General features: G+C 36.4%; 1 protein-coding gene across 3 annotated transcripts; it reads left to right on the top strand.

Moving 5' to 3' along the window:
- Nucleotides 1-584: 584 nt before the first annotated feature.
- On the top strand, nucleotides 585-24,100 carry LOC139936202 (lysosome membrane protein 2-like). 3 transcript variants are annotated; one of them, XM_071930968.1, is made up of 13 exons: nucleotides 585-841; nucleotides 2,569-2,723; nucleotides 4,382-4,539; nucleotides 5,399-5,543; nucleotides 6,532-6,726; nucleotides 7,557-7,704; nucleotides 8,638-8,707; nucleotides 9,750-9,931; nucleotides 10,589-10,710; nucleotides 11,975-12,048; nucleotides 13,019-13,070; nucleotides 18,387-18,575; nucleotides 19,268-24,100. In XM_071930968.1, the coding sequence occupies exons 2-13, from the start codon at nucleotides 2,607-2,609 to the stop codon at nucleotides 19,334-19,336; spliced, it is 1,521 nt and encodes a 506-aa protein (XP_071787069.1). In that variant the 5' UTR covers nucleotides 585-841; nucleotides 2,569-2,606; the 3' UTR covers nucleotides 19,337-24,100. The 3 variants fall into 3 exon arrangements, with proteins under 3 accessions (XP_071787069.1, XP_071787072.1, XP_071787070.1); XM_071930971.1 differs by having other exon boundaries at nucleotides 18,387-18,557; XM_071930969.1 differs by having other exon boundaries at nucleotides 585-820.
- Nucleotides 24,101-25,892: the final 1,792 nt, after the last annotated feature.

A 25,892-nucleotide genomic window follows, 5' to 3' on the forward strand; every position in this document is an offset into this window, starting at 1 on the left:
GCAAACTTGTGTGGATCATTGTATTCTACTTTTAAAACATCTTTCCAATCATATGCATTTTATAAAAAACGGTTACAAACGCTTTTGTTTTGACCAACTCGTCCGGTCCAAGGCAACGTGTTCCTTTAAACAACTATGACAACCCACCACCTACATTACATACAATAGATAAATTTCATCTGTTTTTCAACAATGACCCAATTTATAGAAGAAGGAATGTCATTAAAAGTAACCTGAAGACTCAAAATGTTTAGTTCACATAAAAAAATTGTCCCTTTCATTTGGGGGCAAATAATTCCATTTGACAGGTCTATAGAGGGCAGTATTCATTCTTTGTGGTCCCATAATATTTCACTTCCCTCTCAATTATTTATCTCGGTTTTTTAAACACTTTTCACTCAGTAAAATTTTGGAATAATTTTCCAAATTGATTTGGTAATAACGCTGGTTTTAACGCATCAAAATTTGTTAAAACGGTATAATGGCCATGCAGACAAATAAATTAATAACATTCTGCACTAATCCAACAAGAGAGGGCGCCCTAACCTCTGGACGGTCACCTGATATTGGCTGTACCCCCAACCCAATGGTAAACACAAACGCATGTTGATGACCGACGATTTGATCTTGACCCAGTTGTCTTTACTTTAGTTAGTCACGTGCCTAGGCTATCCATGATCTCAACACATTAGTCATTGGTCCTTGTCTTTTACATGATCAGAGGAGTACAAACAATAACAAGAGATTCGTTTTATTCAGCAAACTTGCACTGTGCGCGAACATCGCCCATCTCTTTCTGCTTGCCTTGGGGTGTGTGACTGTGAGTATGTTATAATATAATGTGAGTATGTTGTTATGAATGATTGAAAGTAAAAGAACAACACGACATACAGTTTTGATATGACTGAGTTAAATGGGAACCTTGTTTCTATGACTGAGTAATATTAGTACTATTACCATACCATCATTCAAGCTCATGATGTACAAAATCACTGTTTTATTATGGTGAACAGTCTGATGATGGTGAACAATTAATTAGTTAGTTTAGCCTAGGCCCAGCAGAGTAACTGGGGCGCTTTAGTTTACACCTTTTTTTGAAATTTTGTCATCAGTCGTGCTAGCTAGTATGACTATGACCAATATAATGACAAAATTTTGAAAAAAGGAGTACAGCGTCCCAGTTAGTGGGTCAAGTGTAGTTAAGTTTATATTACAAAGTGTACCCATGTTTTTGATTGGCATTGGCGGCCACATTGTTTGAGTGAGCTGCATGATTGTATGGTATGTTATGGTTTCAAAAGTATAAAACTTCACCCAATTTTAACCAGGCATAAAGAGCCCTATACTATAGAGACCTTTAAAGTGATTTAGATCACTTTTTTGTGGTGAACAATTAATGGAGTTACGTTTATATTAAATTTGGGAATTGGTGGTGAGTTTTGGACTCAAAAATAAGGGAGAATTCAAGAAAATTTGTGACCGTAGGGTACGTCATAGCCTTTTGTCACGGCCTTCGTGGCTTGGATTGGACAGCTCCGTAGAGCCGTGGTCCCAAGCGACTTGAACGCAAGACCACACACGCGAGTGGCGAAGCCACGAGAGCCTTTTCCAACTTGTTTTGTGGTTTTGTTGATGTTTTTTTTTTAGAGTATGAATCGTGCATTAATGTATGCTGACCCACTGACCCCTGTCGCTGCTGATTGGTTTGGACTTTTGCTACCCTTGTGGAGCAAAGGTTGAGATTTAAAGAAACACATAAGAAACCGCAAACAAGATGGAAAAGGCCCTCGTGGCTTCACCACTCACGTATGTGGTCTCCCGTTCCAGTCGCTTGGGACCGCGGCTCTACGGAGCTGTTCAAGCCATGAAGACCTTGACAAAAGGCTAGGTACTTCACGACTCAATTTACTGCCATATTTGTTTGCACTCCTACTGACATGACTGATGCCTTTTTGTAGGAATTTTGTTTTCAGATGTAAGTTAAAGATGCTATGTCAGATTTTTTGCCATTTTGACCCCCAAATTTTTATTTAAAATTCAATAGGTATTTTGATGGGGGTCGAGAAAGTTACAAGCTTTCATTTAAGCCAATGCTTGAAAAGGTCTGCCAATTACTAGCAGTGAAATAAAGTGCTCAAAATTAGTTTTTGTCGGGATCCCGAGCCCCGACATTACAATACATCACTTGACCAATTCTTATGTGTTTTATAATTTTTGTCATGGTTCCTGACCATTAAAAGTAAAAGTTGAACTTTTTTGTTTAAAGTGGGTAATACTCTTTGAAATACCATTCACTCAAAAAAACTATTTTTTAATGTTTGGGGCAAAAAATCTGACATAGCATATTTAAGGTATGTAATTTGTTAGGTTGTTTTATTGTGTTTTTTTCTCCAAATATTCAAACTAAAATTATGTATGCAATTAATAGCTATACACACATTTTATGTGGGTCTCCACTCAACAATCACCTAATCGTCTTCTATTCTGTATTTAATCATGTATGTATTATTGTGTGATCGAGTGGAAATAAAGTATATTGATTGATTGATTGTTCTTTTCTTTTTTCAGATACCAAAAAGTACATTAAGAACTGAATTCCCAGCACCATGGGTAAAACAACAGGTTGTTTCACTTGCTTGTTAGTGGTCGGAGTGGTGTTAGCTGTCGTTGGTGCTGTCATGTTTCCAGTTGTCCAATATTTGATACACTCGGAAGTTGTGCAGGTGAGATTCGTGGGTCCGTTTGTTTGTTTGTTTGTTTGTTTGTTTGTTTGTTTTTCCTTTTTTTTCCCTCCGTTTTATTCGATCTCCCCACAAGGGGATATAAACACCAAGCTGGCAATGACCAATCTCTCTCATACAAACATTGGTTTGACGTCTACGATTATGAATTGCACAAATCAAGAAATTGTGATTCAGTAACTAGATGACAATAATTGGACACTTTCAGAACAGAAAAAAAAAAATCACAGATTTACAAATAAGTTACAGGGTTTACAAAAGGTAATGGTGAAAGACTTCTCTTGAAATATTATTCCATGAAATGCTTTACTTTTTGAGAAAACATTAAAACAATATCAATTCTCGATATATCGAGAACTAAGATTTAATTTAAACACATGTCATGACACGGCGAAGCTGCGGAAACAAGGGTGGGTTTTCCCGTTATTTTCTCCCGACTCCGATGACCGATTGAGCCTAAATTTTCACATGTTTGTTATTTTATATATAAGTTGTGATAAAGAAAGTCTGGGCCTTGGATAATAATGCTAATCAAAAGTGTCCAATGGCTTTGACCACGGTGACCAATTTGATCTTTTTTTTGTGAACAAATGTCATCAGAGATCACAGTGTTATGAAAACAAGATAGAATGAACAGATTGTATCTGTCTCTGAATCTAAATGTAGGTTTTTGACCTTGATTTATTTCATTGTTGACATTATTAGAAATCGTTGTTAGTTTGATTTTTCGTTGGCACTGTTTAAAATGAAAACAATTGTTTAAACATTTTCGTTTTCATATCAGATTACTGGATTTCCGGATGTTATCCAATCTTGATGGTTCCTTTTCTGGTCTCAAATGCATTATGCCATGAAAACACAAAGTGAAACTCGATAACTCCCAAAGGAAGAGGAACAAAGCTAGTTTAAAAAACAACAATACCACAGCACTTGTAGCAACAGTCAATAAAGTTGTAGTCTCAAAAATTGGTAATTTAGTTCTCATTTTTTATATAGCGCATTTTACAACAATGTATCAATGCACTTTACATTAGTGCCCAGGGGTCGATACCACAAAGATAGTCCTAACTTAGGACTAGTCTGAAGTTTGGATGAGTAACTTGTAGTATTTGTAACTCGCTATAATACTAGTCTTAATGCTTAAAGATGCTATGTCAGATTTTTGGCCGATTTGACCCCAAAATTTTAAAATTCAATAGGTATTTTGATGGGGGTCGAGAAAGTTACAAGCTTTCATTTGAGCCATTGCTCGAAAAAGTCCGCCAATTATTAGTAGCAGTGAAATAATGTACTCAAAATTAGTTTTTGTGGGTATCCCGACAATATATCACGACCGTGACCAATTCTTATGTGTTTTATAAGAAACGTTTAAAATTTTTGTCATGGTTCCTGACCATTAAAAGTAAAAGTTAAACTTTTTTTTGTTGGAGAGGGTAATGATACTCTTTGAAATACCATTCACTCAAAAAAAAAAATCAATTGTTTAATGTTTGGGGCCAAAAATCTAACATACTTTTTAAATAAAATCCACCTCTGGTCATTGGGCCAATAAAATTTTTGTAATCTTTCTCAGCTCTCTGGGAGTATACAGCTAAATCATCTTTGACTTTAGCATAATTTCCTCTGTGTGCTCTCGACAGCAAACAATGTTGGAGAATGGTACAATGGGATACGATTTGTGGCAAGACCCACCGGCTGATGTTTCAATGCAATTCTGGGTCTGGAACCTGACTAATCCTGCCGAGGTCAAAAAAGGAAAGAAACCCTTTCTTGTACAAAGAGGGCCCTACACATACAGGTAACTATGATCTCAGCCCACTGTCAGATGGGTTTTTTCTTCTGAAGATCACATTTATAGCACAGCATCACTAAAAAAACTACTAACACTGGGGCCTTAATGCAGCTGGGAATCTATAATGAAAGAAAAAGCATCCTTGATGCACCAATTTGTGATGCCTAATAAAAGGCTTCAGACATGAAGTCTTTTAATATTTGTGTGAGACATTACCTCTTTCTTAAAAACTACGTTACTTCAGAGGGAGCCGTTTCTCACAATGTTTATACGATGTGGGCTTCAGCAATAAACAATGCAGCTGGACTAGTTGGACAGGAATCTGACTGGTCCTCGGGTGTTTTAACTGGCATTTGGCCAGCGGACCACCTTTAAGGAAAAACACTGATTGCGAAACTGCAAATCATCCACTCCTTAGCAGGGATCAATATTATCTGCTCAATCAAATTTCCAGTGTAATCTATGATTGTATTTCCAGTGTAATCTATGATTATATTTTAAAAGTATTTCCATACTTCTATGAAAAGCTTGAAGACCTTTAAAGAATGAATAAAGTTGGGAGGGTCAAGTTCAAGATTGAACTGAACTTGGATCATTAGCATGGAAAGTTACCACAACACAAACTATTGTGTAGTCGCCTGTGGACCTTCTATTGTCCCTCTTTTGTTTATACTCTATAACTTTTTTGCCAAAGCTCCCATTGGTTTTGAACACGTTTTCCAATTGTGGACCCTTTCCCGAACCTTGGACCCTATTGTCCTCTTTTATTATAGGTCCCTGGTTTGAATGTGTATACCTACTCAAACTTACACCCCAATGTAAACACATCTGACTTATTGTTTTTCGACTTCTTGTTTGTCCACAGGGAATATATGCCAAAGCAGAACATCACACCCAACAACAATGGAACAGTGTCTTATGTCACAGAGAAATCTTACGTGTTGGATCTGAATAATTCTATAGGGGACCCTCTTAAAGACCGCTTCACTACGATTAACATACCATTGATGGTAATTTATTCAGCATATTTTTTATCAACTCGTATTTATCATCACAATATTTTGTAATCATGCTAGATTGATATTTGATTATGTGAATGAAAGGCAGTGGGCACTATTGGTAATTACTCAAAATAATTATGAGCACAAAACCTTACTTGGTAGCGAGCAATGGAGAGAGGTTGATAGTATGAAACATTGTGAGAAATGGCTCCCGCTGAAGTGACATAGTTTTCGAGTAAGAAGTTATTTTCCATGAATTTGATTTCGAGACCTCAAGTTTAGAATTTGAGGTCTCGAAATCAAGCATCTGATCGAAAGCACACAACTTCGTGTGACAAGCGTGTTTTTTTCTTTAGTTATTATCTCGCAAGTGCAACGACCGATTGAGCTCAAATTTTCACAGGTTTGTTATTTAATGTTGAGATACACCAAGTGTGAAGACTGGTCTTTGACAAATTACCAACAGTGTCCAGTGTCTTTAACACATTCACATTCTTGTAGGCCACATTTGAATAACAACATGACAAAGGTTTGAATAAGTGAATCCTGGGAAAAAGGGAGATTATGAGCATTGATTCTAGTACCATTTGTCCCTCTTGGTATGGGGTGAAACAAAGCGTAACACAGTAGCTACATGTTTTGCCAGCTACACAAAGAAATGCCTGGTGAGTATTCTCATTAGCCAACCCACTGACTTAAACAAATATAGCGCGGTATGAAGACCTGGGCGGTAAAAATTTCAAGACAACTTTTTATAATAACTTGTTCAATGCCATTCCAGCAGATCCTAATTTATACAGTCTGTTGAGACACTTCTATATTGAGGCCCAGTCTACTACCAGCTAATAGCCTCTAGAACAAATCTGCAAGTCCCCAAAAATTTGAAAGCTTCCCTTAAAATATTTGAGCTTTCAAAAACTACTAGTGATTGTTTTGTAATGGAAATGCTGAGTGTTTGTTCCTAAAAAATTTAATCTTGTTTTACTCTCTTTTATAGACTTTTGCTCACAAGATTACAGTCATGGACCTCCCTGGCTTTTTGAAGACCCTACTTTTGGATCTTCTTCGGATTGAGGACGCATTCCCAAGTCACACCGTTCATGAAATGATCTGGGGTTATCCAGATGCATTGGTGAAACTGGCTTATGACAATGGTCTCGCGCCATTTCCTGAATTTGGAGTCTTTGTAAATGTAAGTAATAGAAACACAGTTCATTTTCTCATGTACCTTTTATGTTTTGGGTCTTTAAATGTAATGGTATTTGGTGCAGTATATTGGTCAATGTCATCTACCTAATCACCGCACCCTAAAATGAGTTTGATTATAAATATTTGAGGACAATGGTAATTAAGAAAACCTTCAGAGGGAGCTGTTTCTCACAATGTTTTATACTATCAACAGCTCTCCATTGCTAGTTACCAAGTAAGTTTTTATAATTTTGATTAAGTATTAATAGTGTAAAGTGCCCAACTATAGCAGAAAATTTCACAGGTAAGCTATGGCATTACTTTGACATTAATTTTCATACAGTAAAAACCTGAAGGTTTGCATGCCTTTTTGTGCGCTAACGGTTGGACACTTTCGGAACAGAAACAAAATTAAGAGTTCACAGATTTACAAATAAGTTACAGGGTTTACAGAAGGTAATGGTGAAAGACTTCCCTTGAAATATTAGTCCATGAAATGCTTTACTTTTTGAGAAAACATTAAAACAATATCGAGAATTACGGATTTATTTTAAACACATGCCACTACACGGCATAACTTGCGGAAACAAGGGCGGGTTTTTCTGTTATTTTCTCTCGACTCAGATGACCGATTGAGCCTAAATTTTCACAAGTTTGTTATTTTATATATAAGCTGTGATACACGAAGTGTGGGACTTGGACAATACTGTTTACCGAAAGTGTCCCATGGCTTTAAGTAGCCGTATAAAATTGGGCCCCTGGTCTTTGATGTCGATCAGCATTGTTACAATACATTGTGCTAATACTCTATTTATTTGCTGGTTTTCTTGATAGCGTAATAACTCCAATGATGGTGTATTCAATGTGTATTCTGGTGTGAATCAAGAGAACACTGACAAAATCAACCATATCACTCGCTGGAAGGGCCAATCAGAATTAAGCTTCTGGAGCACCGAGGAGTCAAACATGATCAATGGAACAGGTAATCCTATTGGACGCAATGTACATGTATGCATTTTTTTTTTTTGGCAATCTGATTGGGGGAGGAAATAGAATAAAGATTCTCTATGAAATTGTGTGACTGTTTCTTCAAGTGGGCGTGTCTGTAGCCGTACTCAATATAACTATAAATATTCAGGATATAGTCCTACATATATGTAGGATTCAAACTGCCTCTAGCTACCGGGCAACCTCGGTAGTCTAGTTGGTAAGACACTGCTCTAGAATTGCAAAGGTCAAGGCTTTCAATCTAAGCTTGGGCGATATCGATTTATTTTATTCACGAAATATCGCCGACAATATATCGCGATATTCGATATAATCGCGATTAATTAAATTTGACATCATCAGTCTTCAAACTCCAAGTGAAAGTTGTAGAAGAGACAGTCATAGCATAAGAGAGGTGTTCTAATGACCTATTCTTCTGGTTTTACTCCAAACATATGGGGTGCAAGATGTCTCAGCTAGCAAATACATCGCAATATTTAATCGATATCGCAATATATTATTGCGATATATCGATACTTCAATTAAAACCAAATCCATCCGATATCGAAATCGTTTCCAAATTAATATCGCGATATTCGATAATATCGTGATATCGCCCTTGCTTATTTCAATCCCACCCGAGTAATATGCCTGTGATTTTTTTCACAAAGCTCGGGAAAGTATTGAGTATTATACAGTGCTAACACACATTGGTGTAAGGGTAAAAACCAAATTAAGAGAAAATAATCTAGAGGAAAGTCTGTATGGAAAGTAATTTACTGAAAGAGAAATATCTTCAGATTTAGTTTAAGGTTGTACAGGAAAAAAGTGCAATGGTAGGCAGTGCTATGTAATGATGTGGAACTGTGCTTATTGATTAAATACGAGTCTCAATACTCTAAACAATTATCTTATCTTTCATCAACAGACGGATCTTACAACCAGCCCTTTTTCGACAAAAAGAAACCCCTTTATGTGTTTTCATCTGATATTTGCAGGTAATACTGGTAAACTAATGTGTTGGTTTTAATCAAGGTTGAAAACTCTCTGGGGTACAGTGCAGAAATAATCCACAAGGTCATCAAAATGTACTACAGCTGCAGTACACATAACTTCCTTTTGAAGTTGATGCCAATGTTGTGATATTTTAACTTCCTGCTATTATTAGTGGCTTTTCCACGCCACTGCGGAAAAGGACCTTGTTTTCTGTGTTTTGTTTTCCTCTTCCTTTTGTACAAGTTTTTCTACATAGACTTTGTGCACATTTTGTTTTCTCTAGATGACACATGTCCTGTTATGATAATATTACATGTTTCTGATAATGAAACAAAGGACGCCTCAAAAGTGAACTTTATCACTGTAGCTTGCAAGCCTGAGAAAACCTGTAATTGAGGGTGCTTGCTATGTGAACCAGAAACACTGGGGTTAAACCCTACTCTTCAATGGTAATTTGTCTGTGTTTTTTTACATTCCTACCAAATTGGTAGTGCGCGTAAAAGAAAGAAAAAAAAGTAGTAAAAATCAAGCATGCCACCATAATTAAGGTTCCACAGCTGTGTTGGATTTTGTGGGTATGAATTCTAGTAAACCACACCATTGGGTAGGGTTAAAGACAAATAACCAAAGTACACCAATGTTGAACTTAACAGAATTGGTTTGTTCAGGCAGTACTGGGTGCGTTCGATTAGCTTCCCTGGGTCAACCCTGGTCTTCCCCCCGGTACGTTCAAATAGCTTTGACGTCATTCCAGGGGCTCACCCAGGTCAGCCCCCTGTACCCTGCTTGTGGAGAGGGTCACTTGGGGCTGGCCCCAGGTGCATGACGTCACTACGAGAGGGCGAGTGTGATTGTTCGTTTAGCTTTTGTCAGAGACTGACCCGGATGAGCACCACGGGGCTGACCTGGGGAAGCTAATTGAACACACCAACTGTAAGACATAGCTGGATTGGGTGGGTGTTTCCACATCCATAAAAATCAAGACGTTTACAGCCTCTGCGTGGCTTGGGTTTGCTAAAAGTTTCCATTTCTCTGCATTTAAAGGTCAATCATTGCCGTATATGAGAAAGAAACTTCAGTACGAGACATGCCAACATGGAGGTACGTAGGACCTCCGGAGGCCTTCGCAAATGCCACTGCGTATCCCCCTAATGTAGGTTTCTGCACCCCTAACGCCAGCTACTGTCTGCCAAGTGGCCTTCTCAATGTCAGCAATTGTCAGTTCGGTGAGTTACAGAGGAATAAGATTGGATTATCAACAACTCAGCTTAATTGCACCTTTTCGAATCTATTTTGTTTTCCCCTGAATCTTCTTGTCAAATTGATTCTTAACGAGTTACTAATTACAAGGGATTTAATGACTCTTTTTGTTTGTTTTTGATTTCCTTTCGTTACTTTCAGTTATTAAATTGAGAAGATTATTCCAACATACTTTTTCTCAAGATTAGAGTATTTAAAAGGAAGGTATACTCGATAGTCTCTTTAAGTTGTCATGGCCAAGTGGTATATGAGCATCAAATTCAAGCACTGGCGGTCAAGTAAGTAAATGTGGGTTCCGGTTTCGGTCGTGACGTGTATGTCCTTAAGCAAGATGCTTTACTATAAGTGGTTCTATCCACCCAGGGGTACAAATGGGTACCAGTGAGGGTAGAGGTTTGTAGAGGTTGATATTGTGTTTGAAAAAGCCTTCTGATCGCATGACAGCTCGGGCTAACCAGGGAGCTGAAAAAGATTAAAGAAATGTTATTGGCCCAAGGACCGGGCACTGTAGGATTTACACTATTGCATGGTTAAAAAAAAATGTTTTTCCTTTAAGCCAGCAATATTTGTAGGAGCGTTAATAATTAAAAAGCATGTAATTTATCATGTGTTTGTTTTATTAGGTGCCCCTATTGTGATGTCGTTGCCTCATTTTCTTTACTGCGACCCTAAGGAGGTCATTGATTTGGTGAACGGGCTCACACCAAACAAGGAAGAACATCAGACGTTCTTTGATGTAGAACCAGTGAGTACAAAAATCATGTAGCAGCGTTCATGTTATTAGTACAATTACTTTCTTTGGATGTCGTGGCCGAGCGGTCAATTGCACTGGTCTTGGTTTTGTCACTTTTGTTCTTAAGCAAGACACTTTTAACCCATATTGGTTTGTCATTTTTATAAAGCAGTTGGTCCTGTGCGGTCTGTAATACATTTCAGAGAACCTAGTACACTTGTTACTAAGAGAAGGGTTTCACGCAGTGTTTTGTGGTATGGTTTGCTGCAGATTGTGCCACAGCACCTTGTAAACTGTTACATGGTACTATGGTTCTTATCTTTCAAACAGAGGTCTGCATACCTTGTACAAAAAAAATAGTGCTTTGAGACACTGATGGGTGTGATAAAGCACGATATAAGGACTGCGTATTGTAAAGCGTTTTTCTCCGAGCCCAATATTACTTTCAGAAAGTTCCTCCACCATGCACAAAAACTAAGAGCCAACAACAGACAAGGTACTTGAAACATTAATTACAAAACATTTGAATGCTAATCCTGAACACGTGTGCTAAGCATCTCTTTCAAACTTATTAGATTACTTTATCAATGTTTGTTTTTTTATGGTTGGGAAAACACGTTTCATGTTTACACGATGAATAAATAAATCCAACCTAATTTAATAAATGATTTTGGGGGTTGAACAAAGAATTGACTAGAGTCGACTTTAGACCTTGCTAACTGTATCAAATGGGGAGCCATGAATATCAGCCATTGTCACACATACACACAGCAGCCTTTCGTTTCCACCATTCTGAATCTTAAGGAAGTGTATGTTCCTGCTTACCCTTAAAGGCAGTGGACACTATTGGTAATTACTCAAAATGTTAATTAGCATAAAACCTTACTTGGTAACAAGTAATGGGGAGAGGTTGATGGTATAAAACATTGTGTGAAACGGCTCTCTCTGAAGTGGAGTAACTTTCGAGAAGAAGTAATTTTCCACGAATTTGATTTCGAGACTTCAGGTTTAGAATATGAGGTCTCGAAATCAAGCATCTGAACGCACACAACTTCGTGCGACAAGGGTGTTTTTTCTTTCATTATTATCTCGCAACTTCGACGACCGATTGAGCTCAAATTTTCACAGGTTTGTTATTTTGTGCATATGTTGAGATACACCAAGTGAGAAGACTTGTCTTTGACAGTTACCAATAGTGTCCAGTGTCTTTAATCAAATCCCCACTGTTGAAAACATTGATATACACTGATTAATGGGCTGTTCTCTTTGTTTCTAGATGACAGGTGGTCCATTGAATGTAGCTAAGAGATTACAGATTAATGTAGTCATTCAACCATATGAAAATATACCGTAAGTACTTGCATAAGTTCAGTGGATTTTTATAACTGTTACGGGCAAATGACTCTGGTAATTTTTCAAGACGTTCACAGGGTTTAACTTACATGGTTTGAATGTGTATTCAGTGTGCGGTAACACCATGTGTATATATCTACTTTGCTGTGTGGATTTTACTTCGCTTGGTATTGATTCTACTGCCACAAAGTGGATTTTAGAATTCGGGAGACTACTTGTAGTTATGAGGTAGGAAAATCGGCTGGGACAACTACTTTCGCTTATTGGATCAAGGGGACTTCTCTTTAACTTCACTAACGTGGAGTGAGTTGTTAATTGGTCTCAACATTACGACCAGCTTGCTCCATCAGTAGGAGACTGAAGAGTGTTTGAAATGCTGCAGCCGATTTCAAGAAACACTAAGAAACGCTAAGATCGCTAAGAAATGCTATCTCGAGTTAAAACGGGTAACTCTTCCTAACTAAAGATGGGTTCAATGCATCCTAACTGCTATGGTTAAGAAACTTTACTTGTCCTAAGTGATCCTAAGTTAGGAAGAGTTTGGTGAAAACAATGGCTGATCTCTTTATAGGGATTCAGAGGGTTCAGTGTTGTGTCAGTCATCACTGCTCTGAACTTCATATTACAAACTGACAGAAGTACAATTATGTTCATTGAAAATCTAGTAATGATTGCTCCAATAACCACTACACACAAAAAGTTTTATTCAAACCATCCATGTCTGTCAACAAAACTAATTTATGGTTAATTTTTAATCTAGTAAAATGCATTCCAATAACCAAAATAGTAAAATTATCACAATAATAGACTACATAATTGTTATCAAGTGATGTCAATCTACTAACCAGCATACAACTAGACGATTATCCCTTGACTACATTTTCTGGCAATATGTTGAGAAATATAATTTATGACATGTGTGTGCTTGAAGTAAAACAAATATTTGCGGTTTTTTTTCTTCATACAGTGATATCAGCAAGGTGGCGAAATTCTTCTTGCCAATTATCTGGTTGAACGAGGTAAGAATAAGAGAATAACAGAGTGTCCAGTGGGTTGTGGCCTTGTGAAAATGTACCGAGCCAAATGAGAGGTCCTATGTTGCACGACCACGACCTTGCAAGGTTTTCAATGGCCAGTACACTACACTTTGATAATGGCGTGTTGTGGCCTAGCGGTTAAGAGTCAGTTCAGGTAAATAGTTGACATAGTTGCTCACGGTCAAAAAATGAATTTTTTTTATACTTTGTAGGTGGAAGGGCCTTGGGGTGCAAGTAAACAAAATTGCATTTTCAATTCTATATATAGCCCGTTGCCATGGTTATGGCTCATTTTGTTTTTTGGCCATTTTAGGCCGATTTTGGGGTCTGAAAAACTGGTTTTTATCTCATATTTACAACTCCACCCCACTAAAATGCAATACTAATTCAAAAAACCTTTTATATCACTACAAAGTATCATCCTTTGCCTTCCTTGAGAAAAAAAATTATTGCTTTAAATATCACCCTTGTGCTATTTTTGCATCATGCATTACAGTATGTTTTTAGAACTTGCAAAATCGACATTTTTACCCTATTTTTGGACCCCAAAATGTCAACTTGCCAGGGGTCTCAGAAAATGTTCCTTTCGTCTGTGATTAGGACCAACATTGGTCTTTCCATATCTGGTGTCAAAAACTTGGGCAATTGTATCCTGTTGGGCCAGTACTGCCTCAAAACTAGACTTTTTTCCCCAAAACATGAAAAATGCCTTTTTAAGGGTCTTTTCACATAATATCGACATACGTGTCTATGGTAAAAGAAAAGGAATATTTTTTTTATACTTTGTGGATTGTAGGGACTTGGGGTGCAAATAAACAACATTAACATTTCAAATCATAATATAACACGTTGCCATGGTAACAGTTCATTTGTGTTTAGGCCACTTTGGGCCGATATTGGGGAATGAAAAACTGTTTTATTAAGTTAACATTTACAACTCCACCCCACCAAAAAACAAAAATATTTCATAAAACCTTTTACATCACTACAAAGTATCATCCTTGGCTTAACTTGAGACAAAAAAATATTGCTATAAATTTCACCCTTGTGCTATTTTAAGAACGTGCATTACAGTATGTTTTTAGAGCTTGCAAAATCAACATTTTTACCATATTTTTTGCCCTCAAAATTCCATTTTTTCAGGGGTCTCAGAATATTTTCCTTTCGGTTTTGATCAGGGCCATAATTTGTCTTTTTATTTCTGGTAAGAAAAACTCAGACAATTGTATCCTGATGTAACAGATCTGTCTCAAAAATAGACCCTTTTCCCCGAAAACATAGAGAAATGCATTTTGAAATATTTGCTTCATTTTGAATTTATAACATGAAGAAATTAGCTATAATTCCATCAATCTGGCAGTTTTTTATAAACACTTTGTAGGTTTAGTGCATTACCAAACATTGATCAGGACTTGTTGATGACCTAAATCTTATAATTTGCCCCGCCCCGGCCCTGGCCCAATCATATTTCTTGACATTGCATAAAATAAAATAACAGTTTTGTGAACAGCGCCTCTTTTTTGAAACTCACATTTTTTAATTCCCCTTGCACATCAAGAAAGTTTGTACTGTCTTTAATGTTTTATTGGTTCTCGGAATATTTCCCTTTTTGTTTTGATTGGGCTATCATTATGGTTTGCATGTCTACTGGGGAGAAACACTTTGGTTTATTGTATCCTGTTGTGACACTTCTGCCTCAAAAATGGTAGTTTTTCCAAAAACAATAAAAATGCATTTTGAAGTTAACCCTTAGTTTGAATTGATAAAAAACAAAAACGAGCATGCTTGTTAAAAGAATATGGCACTGTTTCCATGCTCTTTAAACCACTGAGTTTTTGTTTTGTCATAACTACTTTACCTAGTTGTACAGGTATGATTCACATTGCAAGAAGAGAAGTAGTGCGATGAGCAAGCTTTACTGTTCTTGTCTTTACATGGCCTTATAACAGTCTTCTTGGTCCCCTGCCCGCTACCAAACTAAACATTTTCATCCCAATCAGAACAAAGAGGCTCTAAAAGTGAGCAAGTACTGTATTAGCCGCTGTACCGCCCAGCCGCATTATAGCGATACACTGTATGCGGTACGAGGAAACCTCGCTAGCTTGTGTTTGTAGAAAAAAAGGAACATCAAAAGAAAACTCGATAGTCATTAGTAGGTCTACGCATTTGTTAACATATTTAGTTGTTATAGATCGTTATTAATTCTCCCTTCACAGTTGACTTGTCAAAGCTAGTGATGATGAAATAATTTAGCTCTTACGAAAAATAAAACGCTCATTAGTAAACAGGAAACTGTTCATTATTTATTATATTGTCAAAAATTAATGCCTTCGCATTTAATCAGTATGAGCATTGAGCCAGAAAAAAAGCCTTGAAAAGCTATTGTGTTCATTTTATCCGTGCACAAAAATATTCGCCATAAAAATTACCATAGCCGTTTAACGAGAGGCATTTATTGTTCCCATGAGAACTTTTATACAAATATTACCGAAAGGGTAAATAATTGTGCATACACATTAAGCCATGGCTATCTTTTAAAATTTGAACTATGATTCCAGTAATTTACTGCAAGACTTATGAGAAATTGGATTTCAGTAAACTCGAGGGGTGCAGGGACTCAAGGGCTAAATGGCCATTCACCTGCTTTGGCCTTCTGTAAGCAGTTCCCCCATCTATGGTGGGGTTCCTTTCAATTGTACTGTTGCAAACAATAAAAGTGTTGGTTTATTTAACGTGATAAACAATTCAATGTTTTTTGTTGATCGTTCTCAGAGACATATATAATAATTATGAATTAGTAAGATAGTGAATGGAAAAAATATCAAACTAGCCTGAATAGACTTTTGTCACTGCAAATGCATCTTACTTATTTATGTTCAGCAGGTGCAAGTTTTTACAACTTCTTTCAATGTTGTTTCATTAAAGGAACACGTTGCCTTGGATCGGTCGAGTTGGTATTTGAAAAGCGTTTGTAAACGTTTATTAAAAAATGCATATGATTAGAAAGATATTTTAAAAGTAGAATATAATGATCCACACAAGTATCACTCAAAAACATCTTTCTAACCATGCATTTTAAAACAAACCGTTACAAACGCATTTCAAAGACCAACTTAACCGATCCCAGGCAACGTGTTTCTTTTAAATAATCTCTTACGCTCATCTTGCAAATCGTTAGTATCATTGTTTTTAATAAGATCTTGGCAAACTTTTCCAACACTTTTAAGCGGGCTTTTTAATTTCCCACGTTTGTGTTGGACATGATTGGATGCTCCAAACCATCTGCCGCAAGCACAGAAACTACATTGTTTATGATCTCTATCTCTAAGAAAAGTTTTACATTTGGTAGCAGGCAGGGACCAAGGAGAGTAGGCCCTGTATTAAAGACAACTTGTAAAGAATGCTCATCGCACTCTACTTGCAATGGGAATCATACATGTACAATAGGTAAAGTAGCCAAATCAAGAACTCTCAGTGGCAAAGCATTGGTTATGGTTTGGTTGGATACCATTATGTTTAAATAAAAAGTTTGTATTCATTACTCAAAGGGCATGGAAACAGTGCCAGATTTTTAACAAGCATGCATTGTTTTTGGAAAAATTACTATACTTAAGGCATGATCAGTCACAACAGGATACAATAAACACAGTGTTTCTACCCAGAAGACATGAAAACACCAATAACAACCGAAAGGGAACACTTTCACAAAAAGAGGCGCTATTCACAAAACATTGTTTTATGCAATGTCAAGAAATATGATTGGGGCTGGGCCGGGCAAATTGTAAAATTAAGGTCATCAACAGTTCCTGATCAATGTTGGGTAATCCACTAAGTGCTAAGGAAAAGCTGCAAGATTGATAGAATTATTACTTTTTAATGTTAGAAATTCAATATGAAGAAAAAACAATTCAAAATGCATTTTTCTGTTTGAGGAAAAAAGTCTATTTTTGAGACAGTACTGTTAACATCAGGATACACTTGCCAAGTTTTTCTTACCAGAAATGACCCTGATCAAAACCGAAAGGAAAATATTCTGAGACCCCTGAAAAAAATGAAATTTTGAGGGCAAAAAATATGGTAAAAATGTTGATTTTGCCAGTTCTAAAAACATACTCTAATGCACGTTCTAAAAATAGCACAAGGGTGAAATTTATAGCAATATTTTTTTGTCTCAAGTAAAGCCAAGGATGATACTTTGTAGTGATGTAAAAGGTTTTATGAAATAATTTTGTTTTTTGGTGGGGTGGAGTTGTAAATATTAACTAAAAAAACAGTTTTTCATACCCCAAGATCAGCCTAAAGTGGCCTAAACACACATGAACTGTTACCATGGCAACGTGTTATATTATGATTTGAAATGTAAATGTTGTTTATTTGGACCCCAAGTCCCTACCATCCTACCATCCACACAAAAATGAAAAATATTCTTTCTTTTTTTTACCCTGGACACGTATTTCGATATTATGTGAAAAGACCCTTAAGAAGGCATTTGTCATGTTTTGGGGGAAAAAGTCTAGTTTTGAGGCAGTACTGTCACAACAGGATACAATTGCCCAAGTTTTTGACACCAGATATTGCAAGACCACTGTTGGCCCTAATCACAGCCAAAAGGGAAATTTTCTGAGACCCCTGGCAAGTTGACATTTTGGGGTCCAAAAATAGGGTAAAAATGTTGATTTTGCAAGTTCTAAAAACATACTGTAATGCATAATGCAAAAATAGCACAAGGGTGTTATTTAAAGCAACAAATTTTTTTTCTCAAGGAAGGCCAAGGATGATACTTTGTAGTGATATAAAAGGTTTTTTGAAATAATGTTGCATTTTGGTTTGGTGGAGTTGTAAATATGAGATAAAAACCAGTTTTTCAGACCCCAAAATCGGCCTAAAATGGCCAAAAAACAAAATGAGCCGTAACCATGGCAACGGGCTATATATAGAATTGAAAATGCAATTTTGTTTACTTGCACCCCAAGGCCCTTCCACCTACAAAGTATAAAAAAAAATCATTTTTTGACCATGAGCAAGTATGTCAACTATTTACCTGAACTGACTCTTAAAGCACTGGACTCAAGCTCTGGTGTTTCTGATCGGCAGAGTGTGGGTTCAAGTCCCAGTCAAGACACCTGCGTCCTTGAGCAAGACACTTAACTACTGCTTTGTCCTGCGGATGGGACGTAAAGCCGTTGGTCCTGTGTGTTGTGCAACACACGTAAAAGAACACAGTGCATATTGTGCCACAGCACCTTAACACCATTACATTAACAGCATTGTATCATGACTATTATCATTATTTGACAGAGTGCTCATATAACAGTGGATGGCGCGAATGAGCTCAAGAGTAATGTAGAGACGCCCATATTACTGACAACGATTGGAAAGTGGAGCGTTTTGGGTTTTGGCGGTCTCCTGGTCATCCTGTCCATCATAGTACTCACTGCATTATGGATACAGAAGCCACAAGACAGTCAGGTGGATAACTCTATCAATGTATGCATGCCTTTATGTGTTTTGTTGAGTCCCAGCCATTGTACAATGATACAGTGGTTGAGAGTGAGTGTTCTGGTTGTGTTTTAACAAAGAGTTAAAACTAATCTTATCTCGAGTTAGAATGAGTTACTGATTGAGCGCCACTAAGAAGCCATTATTATCATTACTCACTGCATTATGGATACAGAAGCCACAGGACAGTCGGGTGGATAACTCTATCAATGTATGCATGCCTTTATGTGTTTTGTTTAATCCCAGCCATTGTACAATAACACAGTGGTTGAGAGTGAGTGTTCTGGTTGTGTTTTAACAAAGAGTTAAAACTAATCTTATCTTGAGTTAGGACTAGTTACTACCCTTAAGTGTTTAATAAAATCAAAAGAGGGTCCTAAGTTAGGACTATCTTTGTGAAATCAACCCTGATGACCCATAATGATAACACATTTTTTGCATGATCATCGATGGATTGTTTTTTAAATAAAGCGCTCACTGAGCAATAAACTCCAAACGCAAAATAAGATTATTTATTTCTAATCAACCATGACATTTCAGACATAAATATTGAAGGGATATTTTCTACTATCATCATCATTAGCCCGTGTAAGTTTTACGTAAATCTGTGATCTTCACGATTGTTTTTCTTTCCAATTCTGTAATTTTCCTTTAACATTTCTTGTTTTCTGTTTCAACAGGATGGTGATATATCAACAGCTACCCCGAATGGCAATCCAATAGGTGAAAGATCTCAATTGATCCCCTGAGACAAGATGGAAGTTTTTTCATGGTTGTTTTATATACAATAGTTAGCATGTATTTTCTGTGGATGGTACATCAACAGTACTAGTCTTGGTGCAAGACGTTTTTGTTGCATTGGTCAACCTCTATAGTAATACCATATGCCCCCATGCACTCACAAAAGTGTGTACACGCCTGCAATTGTTGACCTCCTATTGTCCCTCTATTGTTTATACGTTTTTGCAACAGCTCCCATTGGTTTTGTACACGTTTGACAACTGTGGACTTTTCCCAAACCATGGACTCTATTGTCCTCTTTTGTTATAGGTTACCGGTTTGAATGTGTAAACCTACTCACCTACAACCAAGTGTATATACGCCTGCAACCGTGGACCACGTATTGTCTCTCTTTTGTTTATACTCTAAAATCTTTTTGCAACAGCTCCCATTGGTTTTGTACTCGTTTTACAACTGTGGACTTTTCCCAAACTGTGGACCGTATTGTCCTCTTTTGTGATAGGTCCCCAGTTTGAATGTGTATACCTACTCAACACTACCACACGTTGCGACCATTCCACCGATAGAGGGCATTTCTGTAAGCCCTGATCACGCCAGTTTTGATGGTGGTGTGGGGTGATCTGGAAGTTTCCAACATCCCCCAATTGTTACCATAGTAATGTTTGCGGTGAGAAGTGGAGCGGAGGGTCGCGATAGTTGAGTGATAGTGAATAACAACATCTTGCACAAAGACTACAACAGTACAAGCTTTCAGATTACATTTGTTCATATTATCAGGTTAAAAAGACAATCAATCTTTCAATCTTTCAACTATTGAAAGTGTCATGGAGGATATCTTTGTACCAGTAGCATAATTATTTAAAGACAGTGGACACTGTTGGTAATTGTCAAAGACCAGTCTTCTCACTTGGTGTATCTCAACATAAGCATGAAATAACAAACCTGTGAAAATTTGAGCTCAATTGGTCGTTGAAGTTGCGAGATAATAATGAAAGAAAAAACACCCTTGTCACACGAAGTTGTGTGCGTTTAGATGGTTGATTTCGAGACCTCAAGTTCTAAACTTGAGGTCTCGAAATCAAATTCGTGGAAAATTACTTCTTTCTCGAAAACTACTCCACTTCAGAGGGAGCCGTTTCTCACAATGTTTTATACTATCAACCTCTCCCCATTACTTGTTACCAAGTGAGGTTTCGTGCTAATAATTATTTTGAGTAATTACCAATAGTGTTTACTGCCTTTAATACAACTGTTCTATGTTCAACATGTGTAAACAAACCATTAGCTTTTCTAATTTCATATGCAAAACTTTTCTTCCAGCTTTGTATAAAAGCTTTGGTTGCAACTTATAGTCATCAAGAAATATGTAAAAAGAGTTTATACAAGTAGAACAAAAAGTGTCTGTGACTGGTTATAATTTGAAATTGATATCTCAAGAGTTACATGTACATAGGCATGATTTAGTGTGAAATAATAAAAAGTCATGTCTGTAATCAAAAACCATTTCATACTCAACATTATAGATTTGCAGGAAATAGTTTTTCAAGATGTTAAATTTGCATCGGGGATGAAGAATATTAATTTTGTTTTTGTTAACACACCAATGTGTGTAAGCACTGTATACTCGGGTGGGATTCGAACCCACAGCCCTTGCAATTCTAGAGCAGTGTCTTACCAACTAGACTACCGAGGTTGCCCAGTAGCTAGAAGCAGTTCGAAACCTATGTTTTGGCAGCGGGTATCGCAACGATAAACAAGGAAATAGTTTGCCTGTATTAAAATTTACCCCCAAACGAGCGGGATTTTTTTCTGTGAATCTCTTTTTATTTGAGAGTATTATTTCACTTTGCATTCCCATATGGAAATATCTCCATGTATAATACAGATGCATAAAATTTAAACAAAGTTCATTGAATTCTGAAATGAGAAAAGGTTCTTGATTTTTTTTCCAGTTAAAATTAACCAAAACTCAATTTGATTTTCTGTCTGTGCGAGGTTTATTTCCACTTCACTCGATACGCAGGGATGTAAATTTGATTTGCAGTAAGGGAAAACACAAGGGAAAAACTTCACTAAGCTTGCACGGAACAAGTACTGTAATGAGTAAATTGTGTTATTTTCAGGATTTTGACATTTGAAACTACGAATGTTACAGAGTACAGAGTATATGGTTTAGATGTGTATTGTGGAGAACCGTTGCCTTGACTAAAATCTATTATCAGAAATGAAGCATAAATTCACTCTAGTGATATTAGTTGTCTAGTTGGTAAGACATCCACTCTACAATTGCAAAGGTCATGGGTTCGAATCTCACCCGAGTAATAAATGCCTGTGGTTTTGTTCATGGAACTCGGAAAGTACCGAGTATACAGTGCTAACACACATTGGTGTATATGGGTAAAACTGAAACTAATATAACAAATTTCCATCTATTAAAAGGTTGTCGTTTGTTTTTGTCTCTTTTACAGCTCAGTGTAGAAAAATTTATGGAACATGCATTTGAGGATTAGTCTGAATATTCTTACAATTTTGCCGTAAAAACATTGTTTTTCGGATGCATGAATATGCAAGCCAGATTTTGATATAAATTGTGTGTCTCCAGCATGATTTCTTTGTTTGAGCGATGGATGTACTTTGATTTAATTATATTGATTTGATTTCTAACATTTACAATGTTTGTAGAAGAAAAAAAACTGAATGAAGAAATAACTAATATAAACAAAGAAATGTTGGTGAAATGTTGAAATATTTTACAGGGTTTATTGGTGCAGGTTTTATGCTTGGGTTGAAAAAGAAATAAGTATAACTGAAGAAATGATTTAAAAATGCATAAATTATGTTATTGCAGTTAAGGGTTGGTCCCTGTTTCATCTTCTTAACCTTAATTCCCAAAGGTGTGTTGTTTGAAGCTTTCTCAAATCTTACACCAACTAATAGCAAAGGAAATATCAACTCAGGAACCTATGGTAGAGTTATGCAAATCATGTTTGGTTTAATTAAGTGTGTGTTATTACTATTGACTGCATTTGATAGCCTATGCACAAGCGCCATCTTAAAAGTACTATATCGCAATGCATCTTGTGAAACCAAGTACAAAATCAATCGAGCTGTCAAGATGGACGCCATGCTGGAGTTTACTTGTAACTACATGTATGCCTATTGTATTTTGTACCACATTGCTTTAAAGATCCTGTGTCAGATTTTTGGCCGATTTGACCCAAAAATTTTGATTTCAACTTCAATAGGTATTTTGATGGGGGTCGAGAAAGTTGCAAGCTTTCATTTGAGCCATTGCTCGAAAAAGTCCGCCAATTATTAGTAGCAGTGAAATAAAGTGCTCAAAATTAGTTTATGTCGGTATCCCGACAATATATCATGTGACCAATTCTTATGTGTTTTATAAGAAACGTATTAAATTTTTGTCATGGTTCCTGACCATTAAAAGTAAAAGTTAAACTTTTTTTCGTTAGAGCGGGTGATACTCTTTGAAATACCATTCACTCAAAAAAATCTATTTTTTGAATGTTTAGGGCCAAAAATCTGACATAGCATCTTTAAAATCAGCACGCCTTGATGGTTGCTGGTGTGGTTTGGGGACTTGGATTTTACTCAGAATCATTTGTGTGCGGTTAATTCACATTGTGACATGCCTTTGGGCTATTAAAATAGTTTTGGGATGGTATACATGGGTTTATTGCACTAGATGGGTATCATCAACCGTAGTTTCTCGTGTAAACAAATGTTCATTAACTAAGTTGTGAATCATTTTGTTTGTTTATCTATAGCAAAAGCCTTTTTGAGATAAATTTTGGGTAAGAAAAAAAGTTTGTTTAAGAAATGTTATGCAATATTATTACTCAGAATCATTTGTGTGCGGTTAATTCACATTGTGACATGCCTTTGGGCTATTAAAATAGTTTTGGGATGGTATACATGGGTTTATTGCACTAGATGGGTATCATCAACCATAGTTTCTCGTGTAAACAAATGTTCATTAACTAAGTTGTGAATCATTTTGTTTGTTTATCTATAGCAAAAGCCTTTTTGAGATAAATTTTGGGTAAGAAAAAAAGTTTGTTTAAGAAATGTTATGCAATATTATTATGCCCACCTATTTTTGGGGTGTATGGTTTGTGGGGTTTTTCTGATTTTTTGTTTTATATAAATCAAGCATGAGTTGACACATTGAACACTTTTAACAATGTTAGAATGCAAAGTATGCTGATACAGGTGTCAAAGAAATATATGTTTTTGATTTTAATTCATTCTAATAATTGATGCATGATGATATGTGGAAATAGTTTTCGCTTCTATTCCATTACATAATTAGAAGTAAATTGTGATATTTACATAACAATTTGATGCTGCATAATGATTTCAATGCATTGACTTATAGGCCCTACTACACAGTGATCTATAGCTAGTGAATAGATATTGCTAGAAAGTAGAAGTGAATAGATATTGTTAGAAGAAGTGAACAGATATCGTAGAAGAAGTGAATAGATATTGCTAGAAGAAGTGCAACTATAGGAAATTAATGTAGTTGAATATTAAAAAGGCAAGAATCACACATAAAGTGCAGATAAAATCCTCTTTTGTTATGGGGATTGCATGAAGCACAAGTGATTTAAACAGTGGTGTTTTTTTTCTTTGACTTTTTGATTCGCAATCATTTCTTTAACTCTTTCCTATATTGATAGGTTTGACGTAAGTACATGTCAACAATTATCATAAGCTTATGGACAATGCATTAAAATTGGTTTATTAAAAAAAAAATTGTTAAGAAAACTTGGTGTCCAGATATCAATTTCTGTTTTAATAATTGCCCCCAAAGGATAAAAATGAAGGAAATTATTTCAAACAATATGCTCTATTCTTAGAATACAGTGATTTGAATGTGAGCCCCTAATACCTACTGAACAAGATTGTGGTGAGTAAGCAAAAACAAAAACAAAACAAATAAATATTTTTCACAACCATCTTAAAGGCACTGGACACTACTGGTAATTACTCAAAATAATTGTTAGCATAATAAACTTGCTTGGTAACACGTAATGGGGAGAGGTTGGAAGTATAGAGAGAAACAGCTCCCTCTGAAGTAATATAGTTTTGGACTCACTCAATAAAAGACTTCAGACCTAAGGCCTTTTAATTATTAGGTATCTGAAAGTAATAATAGTAATAATAATAATAATAATAATAATAATAATAATAATAATAATAATAATAATAATAATAATATGACTTGTAATGCGCATATATCAACTCGCTGGGTTTTCAAGGCACAGTAAAAAAAAAAAAACCAGTAAAACATTTTTTTTTTTTTTAATACACAAATTTGTGCGACAAGGGTGTTTTTTCTTTCATTATCCTCTTGCAACTTTTATGACCAACTTTTACAGGTTTGTTTAAAAATATGTTGGGATACACCAAGTGAAAATACTGGTCTTTAGCAATTACCAAACGTGTCCAGTACCTTTAAGTGAAATCCACTAACTCGCCACCCGGACTTTGCCCAGCAAATAATTGGCTGCCTTATGACTCCCAGTGGTTCATAACAGAATCACGAAAGTCAAATAGTCCTGGTTCTTCAAGCTTGCAAACCCTTGTAGGATTAAGAGTAGCTATAAATATGAATAGTAAACTTGCGGGTACAACCATGTAGGATTGTTGTCTTTAAAACGGTACAGTCCTTGCTCTTAAAGGAACACGTAACGTGTTACACGTAGCCTTGGATCGGACGAGTTGGTCTATAAAAAGCGTTTGTAACCGTTGTTGTAAAATGCATATGGTTGGAAAGATGTTTTAAAGTAGAATACAATGATCCACACAAATTTGCCTCGAAATTGCGCAGTTTTCCTTTTACTTTGCGAACTAACACGGTCGGCCATTTATTGGAGTCAAAAAGTATCTTCGGGTTTATGGTTCTTTCGACAAAGAACAAAAAACATGTTGCGACCATTGTAATATTGACAAGCTGTATATAGGGGACATGTCATCAGCGCAAAGAACAATGATTTCTCGTTTTAAGTGCTGCTAAAGCATTATATGAAACGGCCGGCGCACATTTCCAGCGATTTTCAACACACTGAATAACAAAGTGGATGCATATCAGAAAACTGATTCCAGTTTTCCAGGCATTGTAAGTAAGCATGGAGAAGCGGTGCGTGCTTATCCCAGACGCTTCCAAAAAGCTGTTAAGTATGGGAAACGTTGGGCGCATTTGCGAGCCGATTCCAAAAGCTGTATGATGAGAAATGGGTACAGATCAAAGCCGTTTCCATGCAGTGGTGCACAATTCAGGCCGTTTCGAGACTCTTTTAAGTTTTGAATTCGGTTGGTGTAACTACGCTTGTCGATGATCTTTGAACAAGATGTCAGAAAACGTAAGGAATAAAGAAATAGCTTAGCTCTTGGCCCATATTTTAGCAATTTGTTTTTACAGAAACAACAACTTTTGCACATGCAGGGGAAGTGTCCGACCAAAGAGCTACAAGAAAGAGCAAACATTACGACTCGATGACACGTGGTTCAGGAGATATATCTTTGGATACGCATTGAATT

The sequence above is a fragment of the Asterias amurensis genome, chromosome 4 (genome assembly GCF_032118995.1).
Source record: "Asterias amurensis chromosome 4, ASM3211899v1".
NCBI lineage: Eukaryota > Metazoa > Echinodermata > Asteroidea > Forcipulatida > Asteriidae > Asterias > Asterias amurensis.